This window comes from Atractosteus spatula, chromosome 13, assembly GCF_055471065.1.
Source record: "Atractosteus spatula isolate fAtrSpa1 chromosome 13, fAtrSpa1.hap1, whole genome shotgun sequence".
Classification (NCBI taxonomy): domain Eukaryota; kingdom Metazoa; phylum Chordata; class Actinopteri; order Semionotiformes; family Lepisosteidae; genus Atractosteus; species Atractosteus spatula.
In genome coordinates, this window is record NC_142718.1 from 17,129,101 (window position 1) to 17,147,343 (window position 18,243).

The 18,243-nt window shown below is 38.9% G+C and overlaps 1 protein-coding gene across 2 annotated transcripts in view; it reads left to right on the plus strand.

The window, feature by feature from the left end:
- The window catches only part of LOC148821802 (hyccin 2-like), a 145,910-nt gene that overhangs the window by 106,597 nt on the left and 21,070 nt on the right, over positions 1-18,243 (plus strand). For both annotated transcript variants that reach the window (XM_088930727.1, XM_088930728.1), the window contains 3 exons: positions 1,081-1,197; positions 7,513-7,600; positions 10,321-10,477. In XM_088930727.1, coding sequence (XP_088786853.1) covers positions 1,081-1,197; positions 7,513-7,600; positions 10,321-10,477 — 362 coding nt within the window. The remainder of the gene's footprint in view (positions 1-1,080; positions 1,198-7,512; positions 7,601-10,320; positions 10,478-18,243) is intronic.

The window sequence follows — 18,243 nt, forward strand, 5'->3', positions numbered from 1 at the left end:
GTCACAAAAAGGTGTTGGGGACTGGTCACTTTTGTGTTGAAACAAAAAAAACTTTTACAGTACCATGTAATGTCTATTAATTCAAGAGCCTGTTTGTTAAACAACACTGAATTAGTACTTTGCGCATTAAGCCTAGAATGCTTTAGTCTAAACTCACTTGGAATGTTATGTTGGGATCTCTATACCACAAAGATATTGCTGCACTGGATGTTGTACAAAAGACCAATTCCAGGTCTGAAGAGCGTGTCATACATGGATGAAGAGGACTGTACCTTTTTAGTAGCATTGAACAATGAAGATTGGGATTGGATTCAAGCTTCAGAATCCTGCAAGTCTTCAATCAAGTTAATTCAGTTTAGCATTAAAGAAAGAAGAGACTTTAGAGGAGAAGCACTTCTGAAGTCTGGAACCAGATTTTTGAAGCTGACTCCACAGGATCCTGTTTTAAACAGCTTGATAGAGACTTCGGTAACTTTGTCAGCTCTATTAATTCTACATATCTCTCTAATTCTCAATGGGAATTGTGATTTACTGACACACTATGTACATCATCATGTAAATTTGGATGCTTTGTATGTGGAAAAAATAAACATTGTGAATTGCATTGTCTTTTTCCTTCATTGTTTTTTGTGAGAAAATCATTAATAAACATAATGTAAACAAACAGCTTGATGGGATTCTTGTATTATTAATCTGCTAGCAATAAAATGAACAAGATGGTCAAAATGGCTTCATTTTGCTTGTAATCTTTCTAATGTCCTTCTAATGTTCTCAAACAGGCCTACTCAAATTGTGGCCTTTAGAGTTCAGTCAATTGTATGATGTTGTTTATCCATATTAGCAATTATTGAATTGATTGTCAGCAGAATCAATGTAACAGTTGCTGGATGGAACTGGTAACAAGTAACAGTGCTGTTGGAGCAAAGTGATACTGTACCTTGAAAGGGCTACTAGGACACAGGCTGTGTAACACTGTAAAAAATGTAACTGTGTTTATGTAATCTTCTCTCCAGACACAAACACCAACCTTGCCTATTTGCACTGCAATGTATTCCTGAATAGCTTTTTTTTTCCTACTAGGTTATGTGTATGCGGGTTTCCAAGACAACACCAAAAGCAGTGGAAGGAGCCCTGTGGTCGGGTTGTTCTGGACCCTGAATTTATGGTGCAAATGCTGACGTCGGTATATCATGCCATGTAAGTGCCTGCAGTCTATATTTAAGTTTCTGATGACTTTCCACTGTATAAATGTGCAAGTTGCTCCATGCTCGAGTTTTTACAAGGACAATAATAATGCTGTTATGGGATTTGGCGCACTGGCCTTCGTGGTCCATAGCAATATTGTTTTCCAATGCAAATTAAAGATAACTGTGTTCTTTTCCTAGAGGGGATTCACATGGCTCACATGTAAAGCAATTCTAGTTCCTGTTTGCAGTTGGATAACTGAGTCATAAATTTTAGACATAAACCAGATACTCTTGTGTAGTTTGCTTACCTCTCTTGTGAAAGTAAAGAGATAAAACTGATTGAAAATCTTTTGTGAGGTAAGTTAGGAATGATTGTAAGTATTATGATGTCAAATTCTTAGTAGTATATCTCAGAATGAGGCAGATCTAGTATAAGGCTACAAATATAGCTGTGTTGCTTTTTGGTTGCTCTCAGTCTATAATAGCACTAAAAGTAAATTTGGTTTGTGTGGTTAACTAAGCATTAGGTTTAAACCAGTGGTACCCCATCCTTGTCTTGGGTGACCAGAGAGCTGTTTTCAATTTTCACACACAGACACACAGACACACAGACACACAGAGATACATTTTTATATTCTCTTTCAACTCTTAAACCAACAAATGAGATTTGTAACTGATGTCAATCCTCCACGAACACATCCCTGCCTGATGAGCTGACCATTTTTATGCCCGCTTTGATGCTCTAAACAAAGACACTGCTGAGAAGACCCCAAGTATACATGGCGACTTTGTTCTGAAACTCTCAGAGCAGGACATGCAGAAAACTCTAAGTAGGGTAAAAATTCTGATGTGATACCACCCCGCATCCTCAGGATATGTGCAGCCCAGCTGACCACAGTGTTTACGGACATCTTTAGCTCCTTCCTGTCACAGTCCATTGTCCCCACCTGCTTAAAAAAAAACCTACTATTGTTCAACTCCCCAAAAAGGCAAAAGTGACTTGCATTTGAGTAGCATTAACATATGTGGTAATGAAATGCCTGGAGAAGCTGGTGTTGTCACACATCAACTCCTCCATCACAGAGTCCCTGGACCCCTTGCAGTTCGCCTACCAGGACAACAGAGCAGTGGATGATGCTGTCTCCCTAGCTCTACATACAGCCTTGTACCACCTAGACACTTAGAACTCATATGTGAGAATGCTGTTTGTGGACTACAGTTCAGCATTTAATTCCATTATACCCAGCCAACTGATGACAATGCTCAGGGGATTAGGTCTGTGCAGCTCTGTCTGAAACTGGTTGCTGGACTCCCTAGTCGAGAGAACACAGGTGGTGCGGATAGGTAATAAAACATCAACACCACTCACCCTGAGCACTGGAACCCCACAAGGCTGCTGTCTGAGTCCAAGGTTGTACTCCCAATTCACTCACGACTGCACAGCAAGACACAGCAACAACCGCATCATTAAATTTGCAGACAACATCACTATAATAGGCCTGATCAGCGATGATGACGAGTCTACTTACAGAGATGAAGTCGTACAGCTGCTGAGGAGGTGGTGCCATAGCAATAACCTGGACTTGAACGTGAGTAAAGCAAAAGAACTAATAGTGGACTTTCGGAGACATGGGCCGCACACTCACAGCCCACTCAGTATTGATGGAACGGAAGTGTAAACAGTCACCAGCTTAAGGTTTTTGGGAATTCACATTTCTAATGACCTAACCTGGACTGTGAACACGGACTCTATCTTGGAGAAGGCTCAGCAGCATCTCTATTTCCTGAGTTGCCTCAAGTGATGGAGGATGCCAGTACCTGTGTTGGTGAACTTCTACCGCTGCACCATCAAGAGCGTCCTCACCAATGGGATCGCCGTGTGGTACAGAAACACCTCTTCTCGAGAGAGAAAGGCACTGCAGAAAATGGTGAATGTGGCCCAGAAGATCATCGGCCGTGGTCTCACAGAGATTAAACAGCTCTATGAGGACCACTGCTGTGGTAGAATTCTGGCCATCACAGAGGACAGTCACCACCCCGGGCATGAGCTCTTCACCCCACTGCCCTCAGGCAAGAGATACAAGAGCATACAGACACTTGCCACTAGATTCTTCAATAGCTTCTACCCACAGCACATTTGGCCATGCCCCTTGGACCACACCTACACCATCTACCTCATTGTAATTTTATTCATTGCACATCTGCAGGCATTGTTTACATGTCTGCATTGTTTACATTCAAACTGTTTACTTCTTACTGTCTACTGTTTCTTAGTATATTGTCTTGAAGCACTGTCTGCACTTTGTGTTTTACACTTTTTTTAACAATCGAGAGACTTTCTGTAAATAAGAATTCCATTGTACCAGTACATGTACCAGTTACATATGGCAATAAAGTTCAAGTTCCAGCTCACCAGTTTCTGAGATTCACAACTTCCATCACTCAGGTACAGTATACTGCCTGAAATATAACTAATTGAACCTTTGCTGAAGGAAAAAATATTTTCTGTGGAAGTAATTCCTGTTTTTGTCTTTTCATCTCACATTCACCAGCTATTGAGAGTTGTTTGTTTAGAAAGAGGATTCGGAAAGCTGAGAAAAGACTGGTAAAAGATTAGGTTTATTCCATGCTGAAAAAAAGAAGAAAGAAAACACAACATTTCATCCGTGAACGTTGTGTTTTCTTTCTTCTTTTTTTCAGCATGGAATAAACCTATTACTTGTTCCTTTGCAGCCTACACATGCTGACGCAGCTACCCACCTGGTAAAAGATTACCTGTTATAGTGTAACATCACAGGGAGAAGGTCAGGTAGCTGTGACTTAAGGACCAGACATAAGTAATATAAACATTCAGACATTTTTAATACATTTTATGTTTGAAGATGGAGAATGTTGTATTATATTATGTTGTATATAACTGTTTAACTACTCTGCAAATTCAATTTAAAGTATTTTTGAGCTCTGGATGAAGAGGCAATTTAATTCCTCGATGTGCAGCCAATGCAGATTACATCAAGCTAGTCATTTCTGCTGTGTGGCGATCTCAAGCATACAGAATTCAAAGCTTTAAGTCCTGTGTGCATGTAATAGGTTGTTTTATTCGAGAATAATGTATTTTATTTCCTCAGACCTGAACATCATCAAGTATGTATTTTAACTGAAACCTAAGGCTGCAGCACTAGCTAAATCAGATTTGCTGTAAAAGACAAGTCTGAAAACATGGGAATGCACAGCAATTCTACAATAAACACACTACTTTTAGTAAAAGAGAGCCTTCAAGTAGAGCCTATTCATTTTCTGTCTTTTCATATAAAACATATTGCAGTTAGGCAGCCATAGCCTAAACTGCTGTTTGAGTAAAGATTTTTTTTATGGTCTGAAATAATCATATTAATGTTAACAATGACAGCCACAAATGAAATGATTATGAATTAATTGACAAGGAAGTGCTTTATGTTTTGTGCTATGGTAATCACATCACTGCTTTAACAATGTAAGATTCTTCCCCTTTGTCTTAAATCAGATAGTCAAGTAAGAGACTCCAGGCTGTGTAATTATCTATAGCGCTGGTTCTGGGTTCAAGTACTCCCAGACTACTCACCATCCTCCTAATACAAATGGAATAACACACTGCTGTGAACAAAATGTTTGGAGTTGCAGAATTTTGTAGTAGTTTGTAGTATTAGTAAACCAAGCTGCTTCATAATGTAATTACTGTGGAGATTAATTACTCCACAGCAAGTAAGACAGGGGTATAGCATTTCTGAAGTATCTTTGTTGGCATGTGTTGGGTTTTGATCTTCAAATTCACAACTTTAGAAAGAACCTTATATATCTTGTCCACATCATGAAACATTCACACTTTAGAATAGCGGTTAGATATAGATTTCTGAGGAGAATAAGCCTCTGGATCAGTCACACGTTGATTATTTAAGGATTAAGCTAGATCACGTTGATCTGAATGTTTTGATTTGATCATTCATTATCCAGTGAATGAATGGCATTATTAATTAATTCCAGATTCATAAAATTGACAGTCGTCTGTAACACTTCCAGTCATGTAGTAATGTAATTAGCTGCATTTTTGGTGTCATAAACTATTCATACAGTTCTGACTTTTATATAATAACCTCTTTTACCTTTAAAGGTTAAACCAATCTACTGTGTGTTTTCTGTCAGTCTGTATTTTTTAAGCTTTTCTTTTGATTGTTGTTATTTTGTATTTTTGAAAGTATTGAAACAGATTACATTTTTGTTTTAATCCCAGTTTTCAGTCTGGAGCTTTATTAATGTTCAGAAGGAAATGAAGTACAATACATTTTTATCTTATTGTAATCATTTATTGCCGTGAGAGGCTATTTTTGAGGGAAATCTAAAATGACCATCATTACTATGTTTTTCTTTTGTGATTGATTTTTTAATTAAAATTCGTATCCCATTATTATGTCGCTGCAGAAGATCAGAGCAACAGTTATGTAAAATAATTTTGTGACTGTGATTGTGATTGCATGCTGAAATTCATTTTCATTTATACAGTAAGTAAGGAAAGTTATTCCAATTGTCCAGTGAAAATAGGTAACCCAGCATATCTGGCTGTAATGAAATGCTCATCAGAAGTCGAACTCATCAAAAGCCGAGAAGGTGGGAACCATTCATTATAATTATTTTGAATTGATTTAATTTTTCTTGGCAACAAGGGTGTGAATATAGTGGTAAAACCACTCAAGCACTGCGAGGCAGCAATGGTAACCACTACAGCTGCCCTTTTAATTACATTATATTATTATACATTATATTATTATTACATTTTATGTAACAAATTATGGGTATAAATAAATACCGTATAGTGGAAGAACATTTACAGTCCCCTCTTCATTCCTTTATTATGAGCAAATATTTGTTCATATATGCAAAATGTATATTCAATTTATTTTTATATAGCGCCTTTCACAACAAGGTTGCCCCAGGGCACTTAACAAAGCTGTGTGAAAATAAATGACATTACAATACAGAAAGAGAAAAAGAAAAAGGCAGAAGACAATGGAGGAGAGGAACCAAAAACCCCTCTGTAAGGACTGCGAGAGGTTAACTGGCTTCCCGACCCCTCTGGGCATGCTAAGATTATACGATTCTAAAAAATCTGTTTTTTATTAATATGTGGAATAAGCAGAAGACCTGTGTTCTGTGATCTAAGTGAGGGACTTGGATTGTATACATTATTCAGCTCCATTAAATAGACAGGTGCCTGATCTCTGAGAGCCTTATAAGTAAACAAAAGAATTTTGAAGTCTGCCCTGTACCTAACAGGAAGCCAATGGAGAGAGCTACGTATAGGCATTATGTGGTCGTATTTTCTACTGCTGGTAACAATTCTAGCTACTGCGTTTTGAATTAGCTGTAAGTTTTTGAAGGTGCTATAGGTGCTCCCTGATAGTAGGGCATTACAGTAATCTATTCTGCTGTATGCAAAAGCATGTATTTGTCTCTCTGTGTCTTGAGTGGAAAGAAAATACCTTAGTTTTGCAATGTTTTTTAACTGTAGGAAGCACGGCTTCGATACTGCATTAACATGAGAGTTAAATGAGAGCCTTGTGTCTAAGATGACACCTAAGTTATGTGCCGAATCTTTGAGGCAAAATTTTTAACCCTCAGAGTTGAGTGATGAGGTTATAGCAGTCCTATCCACACTGTTGCCTCCGAACAACAGAACTTCAGTTTTATCAGAGTTGAGTGACAAAAAGTTTTCACACATACAAGACATTACTTCATTAAGTAGTTCAGGTGGGTAGCTGCGTCAGCATGCGTAGGCTGCAAAGGAACAAGTAATAGGTTTATTCCATGCTGAAAAGAAGAAGAAAGAGAACACAACGTTTCGGCCGGAAACCTTGGAGCCTTCTTCAGGTGTGAGGAAAACAGGGCAGTAAGCAAAGGAAGAAGTAACTTAGCAGCAACCTTTAATGGTCAACACTCCATTTTAATTTTTGCTTTGCTCAACTTTTTTAAGCTAAAACATGTAATCTAATTTTGTTCTACTAAGAAGTAAATATGTCGCATAGAATGTGAAGCACTACTTAGTGTTTTGCAGTGTTGCCTCTCCAATGTGGGATTTATTCTCCATTAGCTGTGATGTGAGTACTGTTCTCAAGTGCCTTCTGTTCCATCTCATTTCTCAGAGCCACAAAAAAGTAGATCTGATGCCATCAAACAGATATTACATTCTTCCTCCTGTGTTGGTAGCCTCTTATCTTTGGTTTTACTCACTATTCAGGCAGCCGGTTAGCACTGTAGATTACACTGACCGAGGTTACACCTTTTCTCATTTCAGTTACAATGGAGAATGGGATCTGGGGAGAGAGGCGTTGGATGACATCATCTACAGGGCACAACTGGAACTTTACTCTCAGCCTCTCTTGGTAAGAAGTCTCTGCTTTTGAGGTTTATGATACTGTCCCTACCTCATCTTTAACAAGGTTAAAGTATTTTACAAACCTAAGTGACCTAGAGGGCTGGGTCTTATTCTGGATTCCCCCAGGAAGGGCACTTGTTTGTTGCAGATTAATCCCCCATTTTATCCCATTAACTCATTTAAATGATGATCTCAACATCATCATCATTCATCCAACAAAGTGAAGTCACTGTCATCTCCAATTACTTTGCCATTTCAATCACTGTTTAAATGCAAATTGTCTGCCTAAAATACCAAGAACCAGAAGAAAAAAGTGTGAGATTGGCAATGACAAAAGGGCATTGTTAGCAGAATGCACATGCTGACAGTCCTTGTCTATAATCGAATCAAAGCAGGAGCAGCTGGCACCACTAGCAATTAAACTGCTTGGAAGTCTGTTGAAGTGCCTCAAAGCAAGAGAATCTGTTAAAGTTATATATGGGTGTGATGATGTGGGGTAATCTTATTGAGTGGGGAAGAAATGTCTGACACAGTGATAAACATACACAAGACCTCCACGAGTTGAGTTTCTTGTAATTGTTGCAACTGATCAGAGAAACATTTCCTTCAGATAATAAGCCTCATGAGCTAAAAACAGACCATTTACGTGTGGTTTAACCACAAGATCCTTTTCCTTTCCATTCCTTTATCAAGCAGAAATTGTGGTGGATGGGTGTGAAATGTCCCAGCCATTGGTTCCTGTTTAGCAATTGAAGCCTCCTGCTGTTTCCTATTAGGCAGTTGTTGCCTTGTGGTTACCCTGCTATATACAGTAGGTGTCTTAGAGACATGCTGACCACTGCTATCACGGTATTAAATGGAAAATGGAACTTTCCATTTTTCCTCCTTCACTGAAGAAAAGTACAGTAAAGAGAAACCCATTTAATTTTCTGAACCATAACTGATTTTTTTTAAGGGATATAGGGGTTGTTATGTTGCCAGGCACCTCTGGGATTATAGTTTTGTCAATAATCTGTAATAGACTGTGGAACTTGTAATTTGTCTTCTGGTGAGCTCTTAAAACCATGGGTAGCGCCAGCCTTAGCTTTTTCAGGGCCCTAGGCAAGACCATGGAAAGATGGAAAGGGGCCCCCCTAGATCACGATTTGCGTATGCGCTACTATTATCAACTCCCAAGACAACCTTATTTTACTATTTGGAACAATAAAGTAAATTAATTAAATAACTAGAAAACTGTTATTAACCAGCTTTGAATAACACATAATAAATAACTTATAAACAAGAACATGAGGCACACATTTTACAATGATGACATATTTAAACATTGAAAGAAATTGAAAAGAGCATTAATAACAATAATGATAAACAGGATCTCTGTTACTTTCAAAGTTTAGCAAATCATAACTTAGGAATTATTGCATTGAAACCTTTGTAGAAAGGAATTGCAGAAATAAATGTGAAATTAAGAAAAAAACAAGTGCACTCAATAACAAGGGAGGAGATATCACTTAGGTTGGGCTGATTGAAAGTTTTATAAAAATTGTTCTATAAATCATTTGCTTAGTAATCCATTTGACCTCAGGATTCTGTTAACTAACTTGAGCTCTGAAAATCTCCTCTCTGCCTCTCTGCTCCTGTTGCTGTCACTGGGAGAGAGATTTCAATCTGAAGGGCTAAAGGTTAAGCTCACAATACCTGTATTTAATGAAATGCAGGACAAACCGAAAGGAAAAAAAACGTGTTTTAATGCCGATTATGCACAGTATAATTGCTGAACAGTCTTTGGTTCTGTACATTTGCTTTCATGTTTTTGTTTGGCTAGGTGACCCACACGCCTAACATGTACGGTTTTGGAAAACTTAAATCTGTTAGCTTCTAGTAAAAACACCTCAAAAGTAGTCTAAGTCTGTAGTTTGAAAATGCAACATCTACTGTTCGCTAGGTACATGGATGTGACAGACTCAAAACCAAATTAAATACACTATTATGTACTATATAATACATTATTATGTACGTTGTGCATTATTACAGTGACTTGACTTGGCATACCTCTGTTTTGAGGTCACTTATTTCGGTCTTCTTTTCTGTGCTTCAGAAACATTATGTACTCGATTATGATTGGTCATTTTCTTTGACCGGGCTTCTACTGGGATAAGCAGGAACATAAAGAGCTGCTATAGGTTCACATTTCAACGTGCCAATTAAAAATGTTGTGTTGCACATTGAGGGGGCCCCCTGGTGGCCTTGGGGCCCTAGGTGATTGCCTAGTTCACCTATGCCTAGTGGCGGCCCTGACCATGAGTTTGTCATAGGAGTGTGTGCACAGTCCTGCTTCCACCTGTGCTGGTGAATAATGTTGACCAGTAATTGTTGATTCCAGGCTGGGTGGGAGGATAGAATAGGAAAATAATCGCCAGTTGCATTTATTTTCAAAAAGCATTATTTTTCCAATTTCTTCTGCTTTGTACTTAGAAGCTTTATTGTGGTAATACATTATCAAGGAAAACATGCCAGCTTGCTAAAGGCCATGAGTTAACCTAAATAACCACACAACCACACAAGCAGTTCAGAGTGTGGCTCAGGATATGTTTAATGAATGTGCCTGATGTTGCATGCTTGCTTATTGTTAGTGCCCCATATACCCAATCATCTTATCTCATGCAATTAGATGGAATGAATGGACCAATATGTTGATGGCCTTTGCTCTGACCTATCTTCTGTCTTCAGGTGGCCAACGCAATGAAGAGTTCCTTGCCTGCCACTGCGCCTGATGTTTCCCAGGGCCGCAAGGTCCTGCAGGTGGAGGTGACACCCACCGTGACACGAATATCCCGCACCGCCATCACCACGGCCTCCATCCGCCGGCACCGCTGGAAGAGAGAGGGTAAGACCTTCCCATGGGGTTCCCGGGGGGCAACCCTATACCTCTCAGCATGGCTTTTCTGCTTGTTTTCAGTTTACTGGATGGGACAACCATAAGGGTGAACTAAACCAGTGATGTTGTCCTCAGTCCTGTCTACAGTGTTGTAGGAAACTGTGAGAGTGAAGTATTCCATGATGTGCTTTCAGAAAATGCCTATGGAAAATGACATAGGCATTTTCACAATATTCTTTCAATGAAGAAATACAAATAAAATATGATGTTAAAAATGAGTAAATTCATTTGCTCCACAGTTGTTTCTAGATGTTCACAATTTCAATATGGAAATAGGGTCTGCGTGGTTCAGAATTTTCCTTTTTGTTTCCAATAGCTACTAAAACTACAGTATGAGATCTGTTCTAGAATACAATGATTTTGATCTCATTTCTAGAATTAGACTAAGGAAACCATATCTTTAACAATATATACTTGATATAAAGTACAACAATTCTAACATTTTCTCGTCTAGACAGCAAGTAGTGGATTCCCTATTCAAATAATGAGACCAATTAAGTGGAGGCCTATTTGTATTCAAAGCCGAGTCCAGCAGCCTTCCAGGAATTCAGTTTGACTCCCCTGTACGAGATTTGCAATTTGTCAACAGGATCAAGTAGTGTTTGTACAGCATATTACTGGCTAAGCACATGATGTTTTAGTTTTACATGTGACTTTCAATGTCTTTGTCTTCACTTCAATGCCTTTGGGAATTCAGATGTCCTTTCTTCTGTAATCAGAAAAAAGAAAGCTATAAAAGTGACCTTAAAACATGGTTTCAATAGCATTGTGTGATTTACGTGCATTTCTGCCAGTTTCCAGTTTTTATCATCAGATTTTTTGCTTCTGCCTTCAATCTTTGATCTTTATTCTACAGTTGCAAGAACCTGGATTACCTGGATTTCTGCATTAATTACTCATAAAAATGTGGTCTGATCTTCAACTAAGGCACAGTAACAGACAAACACAATCTGCTTAAACTAATAACACAAGAATTGTACTTCTTCTTGTCAATATTAAACATTGTTTAAACATTCACGGCCCAGGCTGGAAAAAGTATGTGAACCTTTGCATTTAGTAACTGGTAGAACCTCCTTTAGCAGCAATAACCTCCACCAAACATTTCCTGTAGCTGCTGACAAGACTTGCACAATGGTTAAGAGGAATTTTAGACCATTCCTCTTTACAAAACTGTTTCAGTTTATTGATATTTCTGGGATTCCTTGCGTGAACAGCTCTCTTCAGGTCAGGCCACAGCATCTCAATTGGGTTGAGGTCTGGACTCTGACTTGGCCATTCCAGAACACAAATTTTCTTCTTTTTAAGCCATTCTGTTGTTGATTTACTCCTGTGTTTTGGGTCATTGTCTTGTTGCATCATCCAACTTCTATTAAGCTTCAGGTGACAGACCGCTACCCTGACATTCTCCTGTAAAATTTCTTGATACAATTTTGAATTCATTGTTCCCTCTATGATAGCAAGATGTCCAGGCCCTGAGGCAGCAAAGCAGCCCCAAGCCATGATGCTCCCTCCACCATGCTTCATGGCTGGGACGAGGTTTTGGTGTCAGTGTACAATGCTTTTTTTCCTCTAAACATAGCGTTGCACGTTTCTGCCAAAGAGTTCAACTTTTCTTTCACCCGTCCACAGAACATTGTACCAGAAGCATTGTGGAACATCCAGGTGGTCTTTTGCAAACTTGAGACGTGCAGCAATGTTTTTTTGGAGAGCAGTTGTTTCCTCCGTGGTGTCCTTCCATTTACACCATTCAACAGTACTGAATTTCCTCCATTTGTAGACAATTTGTCTTACTGTGGATTGATGAACACCCAGGCCTTTAATAATGCTTTTTTAGCCTTTTCCAGCTTTATGCATCTCTACAATTCTTCTTCTAAGCTCCTCTGATATTTCTTTTGATCGGGGCATGGTTCACATGAACAGCTCTTTCTTGAGAAGAGCAGACTTTGTCAGTAACCAACCTGTGTGTGCCTTTTTATAGAGCAGGGCACCTCCAACCCACACCTTTAATCTCATCTCTTTAATTGGAACACCTGACTCCAATAAGCTTTTGGAGAAGTCATTAGCCTAGAGGTTCACATACTTTTTCCAACCTAGACTGTGAATGTTTAAACGATGTGTTCAGTACTGACAAGAAGAAGTACAATTGTTTCTGTGTTATTAGTTTAAGCAGATTGCGTTTGTCTATTACTGTGACTTAGTTGAAGATCAGACCACATTTTTATGCGTAATTAATGCAGAAATCCAAAGGGTTCACAAACTTTTTCTTGCAACTGATGTTCAAAGCTAAGGAAATAAAAAACTTCAATTTTTAAGGTTTGCTCTTAAACTAGAAGCTATTCCTGATTTCTGTACTATTGTACCATGAACAAAACATATTTCAATCTCTTTCATCCACAAAGATATACAATAAAGAAGTGAGCTATACTTTTAAAAATCACAATTTAGGAATAGATTCATTAAAAACTTAATAGGGCTGAAAAAATCAAATATACCAGTATACCCCGTTGATCAATTATTTTAATTGGCATTAAATATTTGAATACTAAAAGTAGTAAATATTTTAACTTAATAACGTTGTTGCCTGAAGGTAAGCGAAGCTAGACTTGGTGAGCTCTTAGGAAAGCTGATTTTCAATACTCCTGTCATTGGTTTTGGTGAGCCATTCCCTCTGGATCACAACTTCAAAACCAGTGCCCCAGTATGATGACCAATAATGTTATACTGTAGGAGGAACTACCCTTTGAATGAAATGTTAAACCGGGGTTCCGAGTACGTGACCATTAAAAACCCACTGCACTGTTTGTAAGAATTTGTAAACGGGTATAACCCTGGTCTCCTTGCTTAATTACCCTGGGCTTGCACAATCTGGTTTACCTAAACATCCATCTTAATATGATTAGTGAAGCAGTTTCTCACTTCTCCACCTGATCTGCTGTGTAGTGGGGCTGCGTAACTGCAGCCATGCCACCCATCCAGATGCTGTACTTAAGTATTAGACAAAGGAGTCTTCCCACCTATATATGAAGTGCTTTAGGATTCTTTGGAATAAAAAGCTCTATAGGAATGCAAACAATTGCTTTTATAAAAATTACGTTTGAAAAAATTAAAAAAGACTTGAGGCCTGTGACCGCTTTTCTCTTTGCCCACCCCCAGCAACCACCCAGAAACACAGGATCCCAGGAATTAGAAGTGTCAATCCTGTTTCAGTATGTTACTGTATATTGTACAATTCATTTCAGCACTATAAAATGAGGTACAAGACATCATGCATTATCATGGTTAAGGTCAGAGTGTTCTTTTAAGCCTACAGAAAAATGGTAATTGACTTCCATATGTTGGGTGATGTCTATAAAAAAATCCATTAAAATCTGAATTTACTACTTTCTACTGTAAAGACCATTGTGATGACATTTAAGGGTATTGGTGTAGTGACCACCCTTCCGGGAATAGGATGCAAGTGTGATACAGTATATCATCACCACGTGCTCTGAAACAAGTGTTTTGAGAAGTAACTGTAAATCCAAAGGCAACAGTTAAGAGATCTCCAGTACACACTGGTATCCTTAGTTGTCGAAAACTACCATTTGATGTCATCTTTTCTGAGGGCTTACCACAAAAAAGTGCCAAACATAATTTTGAATGTTTCTCGAAACAATCCCTTATGCTCAGATTCAATAAAATGTTTAGACATGCTTATCAACATTATGTTTGGTGCAAAAAAGATATGGTAAAAGATATCAGTATTGTGAAAATCCTAATGTTCATGTAATGTGATGTAATGGGGGGAGCTTTGTTATGTTTTGGTGTTGTTTTAAAGAAGCTCAAGCTTGGTTGAAAATGGGCATTACAGCCTAACAGTGATCCAAAGCATACATCTGAACTGACAAAGGAATGATTAACTGTGCACCAAATTAATTATCTTTAATGGCCACCTCAGTCATTTGACCTCAATCCAGTTGAACATTTGTGATTATAACTTATGAAATACAGCTCACTAACAGAAACCGAAGTATCTAAAGGTCTGAAGGAAAGAGGAATTAGGAGTGTTCATAAATCTCCTTTCTGATGTTGCAGAACCTTATAGAACACTACGGATATGAATAAATTTGAAGCCCACTGTAAAAAGATTTAGGGGATGAGTATGTGGTATGTGTGGTATAAACATCAGCCCCAGGAAGGTAGGATGAATTGTACAGTTGTGGTGTTATGGGGGTAGTTGATACCACACTGGGCGTGGAAAGGCTCTCAATCTCCCCTGTCATGCCCCTTTATAAGCTCTTTTGTGTTCCTTTACTTTCTTACACACGGACTCTCCTCCGAGAGTGGTGATCACACTGACCCCCTCATCGGGGTAATAGGACATGTGACTCCACATTCCTTTACTTCTGGGCCCTTTACCTTTGGAGTCTCAAGTTCACCAAGTCAATCCTGTTGTCCTCACTGCTAGGAACCTCCTGCTCCCAGTCCCCAAGACAGAGCCTCCTGCTCCTACTCCATTAGGCCACTGTTTCACACACAACCAGTGCCTCAGACTCCCAGGTCCACCTCCAGCCCTGGCATCCTCTCCTGATGCCACCAGATTGGGTTACACAAACGCACGCTACCTACATCACCGAGTCTCTTCCGCACTACACACCGTGCCGAAACCCAACACACTGTCCCTCTCTAACACACACAACCTTTCTGGTGTCTCACTCTCATGCCCTTAGGTTGTGAACTCACAGCTGCCAGCGCACCTCACTCTGTGCCCAGCCGCCACTGCACGATCTCCAAGAGGGTGATAGATAGACCCCACTCCCTTCCCTGATACCAATGTATTGCCAGGGAGAGGGTCCCTCTACCACACAACCCGCTCTGGTCCACACACTAACTCACAAATCAAATCACAACTCACTCATACAGCAGACATGACAGCCCTGCTCTCACACCCTAGCAGGATGCTGTCCCTTCAAAATTTCAATGATCTCATAAAGCTCCATTTCTTCTGTCAGTCTCCTTGCAGACTGACGTTTTCACTCTTTTCCTCGCAGGCTATTCCTCTCACAATCCCCTCCGCAACTGTCGTTCTTCTCCACCCCCCTCCCCGGGGTTACTACAGCGGTTAATCAAGTCTTTGCTCACTCATTCTGCACATAGCGGCACACCCTCCTAACATCGCCCTGACTAGTAACGTCTCACACCTGCTACTGTCATGCTTCAGGCCGGGTCTCTCACACCAGAGCCTCTGCATTTGTTCTCTCACCACTGCAGCCACAGCAAGGCAGAGGTCCTGCTGAATCTTTCCCCCTTTAAATCACTTCTACACCTGCCGTTCATTCACTCAATCACGTCAGGTGTGGTTTCCACGGCAACATGTTTTCCTTAATCCGGGGCTCCGCCCCCCACCAGACACTCCCTGCATTGTACCACACAGTCTAAAGAAGATCTTCAGATCCCAGTTGGAGTAAATTATCGAGTACTACAGTACTAGTTACCTCCAACATTATTGGCACCCATAATAAAGATAAGCAAAAACACACAATACAGGAAATGAGCTAATTTGTAATTTGGAATATGCTTTACTAATGATTCAATGGAATCAACCAAAATTACACATTTCTCAGATTATTAAGTTTATTTCTACAAAATTAAGTGGCACAGTTATTGGCAACCCTTTTTTTCAACTTTTGCACCCTCTCCTTTAAAGATAACAGCACTGAGCCTTTTTCTATGTTTTATGAGATCACATTGGGAGGAATATTATACAGTACTATTCCTCTGTAAAGAATCTTTCCAGATCCTTGATATTCTTCAGTCTGCATTTATGGACTGCCATCTTCAATTTAACCAACAGCTTTTCAATGGAGTTCAAGTCTGGAGACTGAGAAGGCTATCGCAAAATATTGATTTTGTGGTCAATTAACCATTTCTTTATCCATTTTGATGTGTGCTTGGGGTCAGAGCCAGCCAGGTTTTTGAAATGCCCTGGTGCTTGACAAAGTTCATGATGCTGATCACCTTAGCAAGGGTCCCATAACCACTGGAATCTTAACAACCTCATAACATAATGATCCACCAACTTTTTACAGTAGATATGATGTTCTTTTCTGTATATGCCTTGTTATTTCAACATTAAACCCACCAGTGGTATGTGTGGCCAAAGAGCTATTTTCATCCCATCAGACCATAGATGGTTCCAATCTGAGTGTCAATGCCATTTAGCAAACTCCAAGCACTGACAATACATTTATTGGTCGCTCTCACCAAAACATTTTTTTTTCTGGCAGTCCTTCCAAATGGCCTAATGGCATGGAGGTAGTAGCCTTTTATTGTAGATTTGGAGACTTGGTGACCCAAAGATGAACCAAGTTCTGTAATTCTCTGACTGTAGCCATTGAATATTCTTTGCCTCCTGATCCATTCTCCTCATTGTGCATGAGGCAAGATACACTTGCGTCCTCTAACAGGCATGTTTACTACTGTTCCAGTTTTTAAACTTCTTAATTATTGCTCTAATAGTGCTAAGTATTTTGTTTATTTTTGTACCCATTGCCTGATTTATGAAGGTCAACAACTTGGTGATTACCTTACTTCTATACCCCACTGAAACACGAAGCTGTGAAAGGCCACAATGTAGTTCCTTAGGGTTGAGATCAAAATAAAAAGCAGAATGTTAGCAGTATATCAAACAGATATTAATTTAAATGTAAGAATCCATAGGGGTGGCAATAATTTGAAGACCTATCCTTTTGAGGAATAAACATTTTTAATAGCCAAAACCTTTTTCGCTGAGCAATTTCATTAGAATGCAAGAATATAGTTTTGCAATATTTTTTAGCATAAAACATAGCTCATTACATGAATTATTTTGTACAACTTTTTTGTCCATGTTTATCAAGGGCAAATAATTTTGGAGGTGACTATATGTATATTAGAATGTTTGCTTCAAGCATCAAAACAGGGTTGGAAAAGCTCAGTGTCATGATGTTATTAGTGTTTTTAGAGAAACATTCCAATTTAAGCTACAGAAAAGAAGATTTTTTAACATAGTAAGCATTTTGGGGTTTAATGTATAAAGATTAGCCTTTTGTGTTTTCAATATTTTGCATGTACAGTGAAGATTGTTTAGCATCCAGGTCGTGTGCAATGGAGTTAGTTGTTTATGAGTTGTTAAAGTTCATTTTATAGTTTGTATTTTGTAATTCGTGGTTATTATAGTTCTCTGCAATGTCTGAGTTAAAAAATGTCCCTTCTTTTTATTGATAATTACTTCATTTTTCCACCTTTAGAGAGACAATTTATTACAAATTATCTAAAACCCAAACCTTTCGTTTGATAAAAAAAATATGTGCCTGTTTCTAAGAACATTAATTGGAAAAGTGACTGTGCATAACTTTTGCAAGTGTGTATCCTCTCATATTTTCCAACTCAGACACACTGTTAGCGACAAGCTGCAATAAGTGTTATACATAGCAGGTCAGATTCACCATTTACCAGCATCTTTTCTTTTCACTCAGTCTCTTACTGTGTCCACATTGTTTTTGTCATTGTGCATTGTTGTGTTCTCTCTTTGTCTCTTTCTCTTTCACTGGTTTTACATTGCCTAACCCTGTCGTTCCTTGGTCTAAGCTGCAGTGGACATGAGTGGCTGGAAAACTGATAAAAGCTAAAACGAAAAACACAAATAGCTCAAGCACTAAGAATGCCCTATTTTTTCCGGTTCTATGTGTTGACTC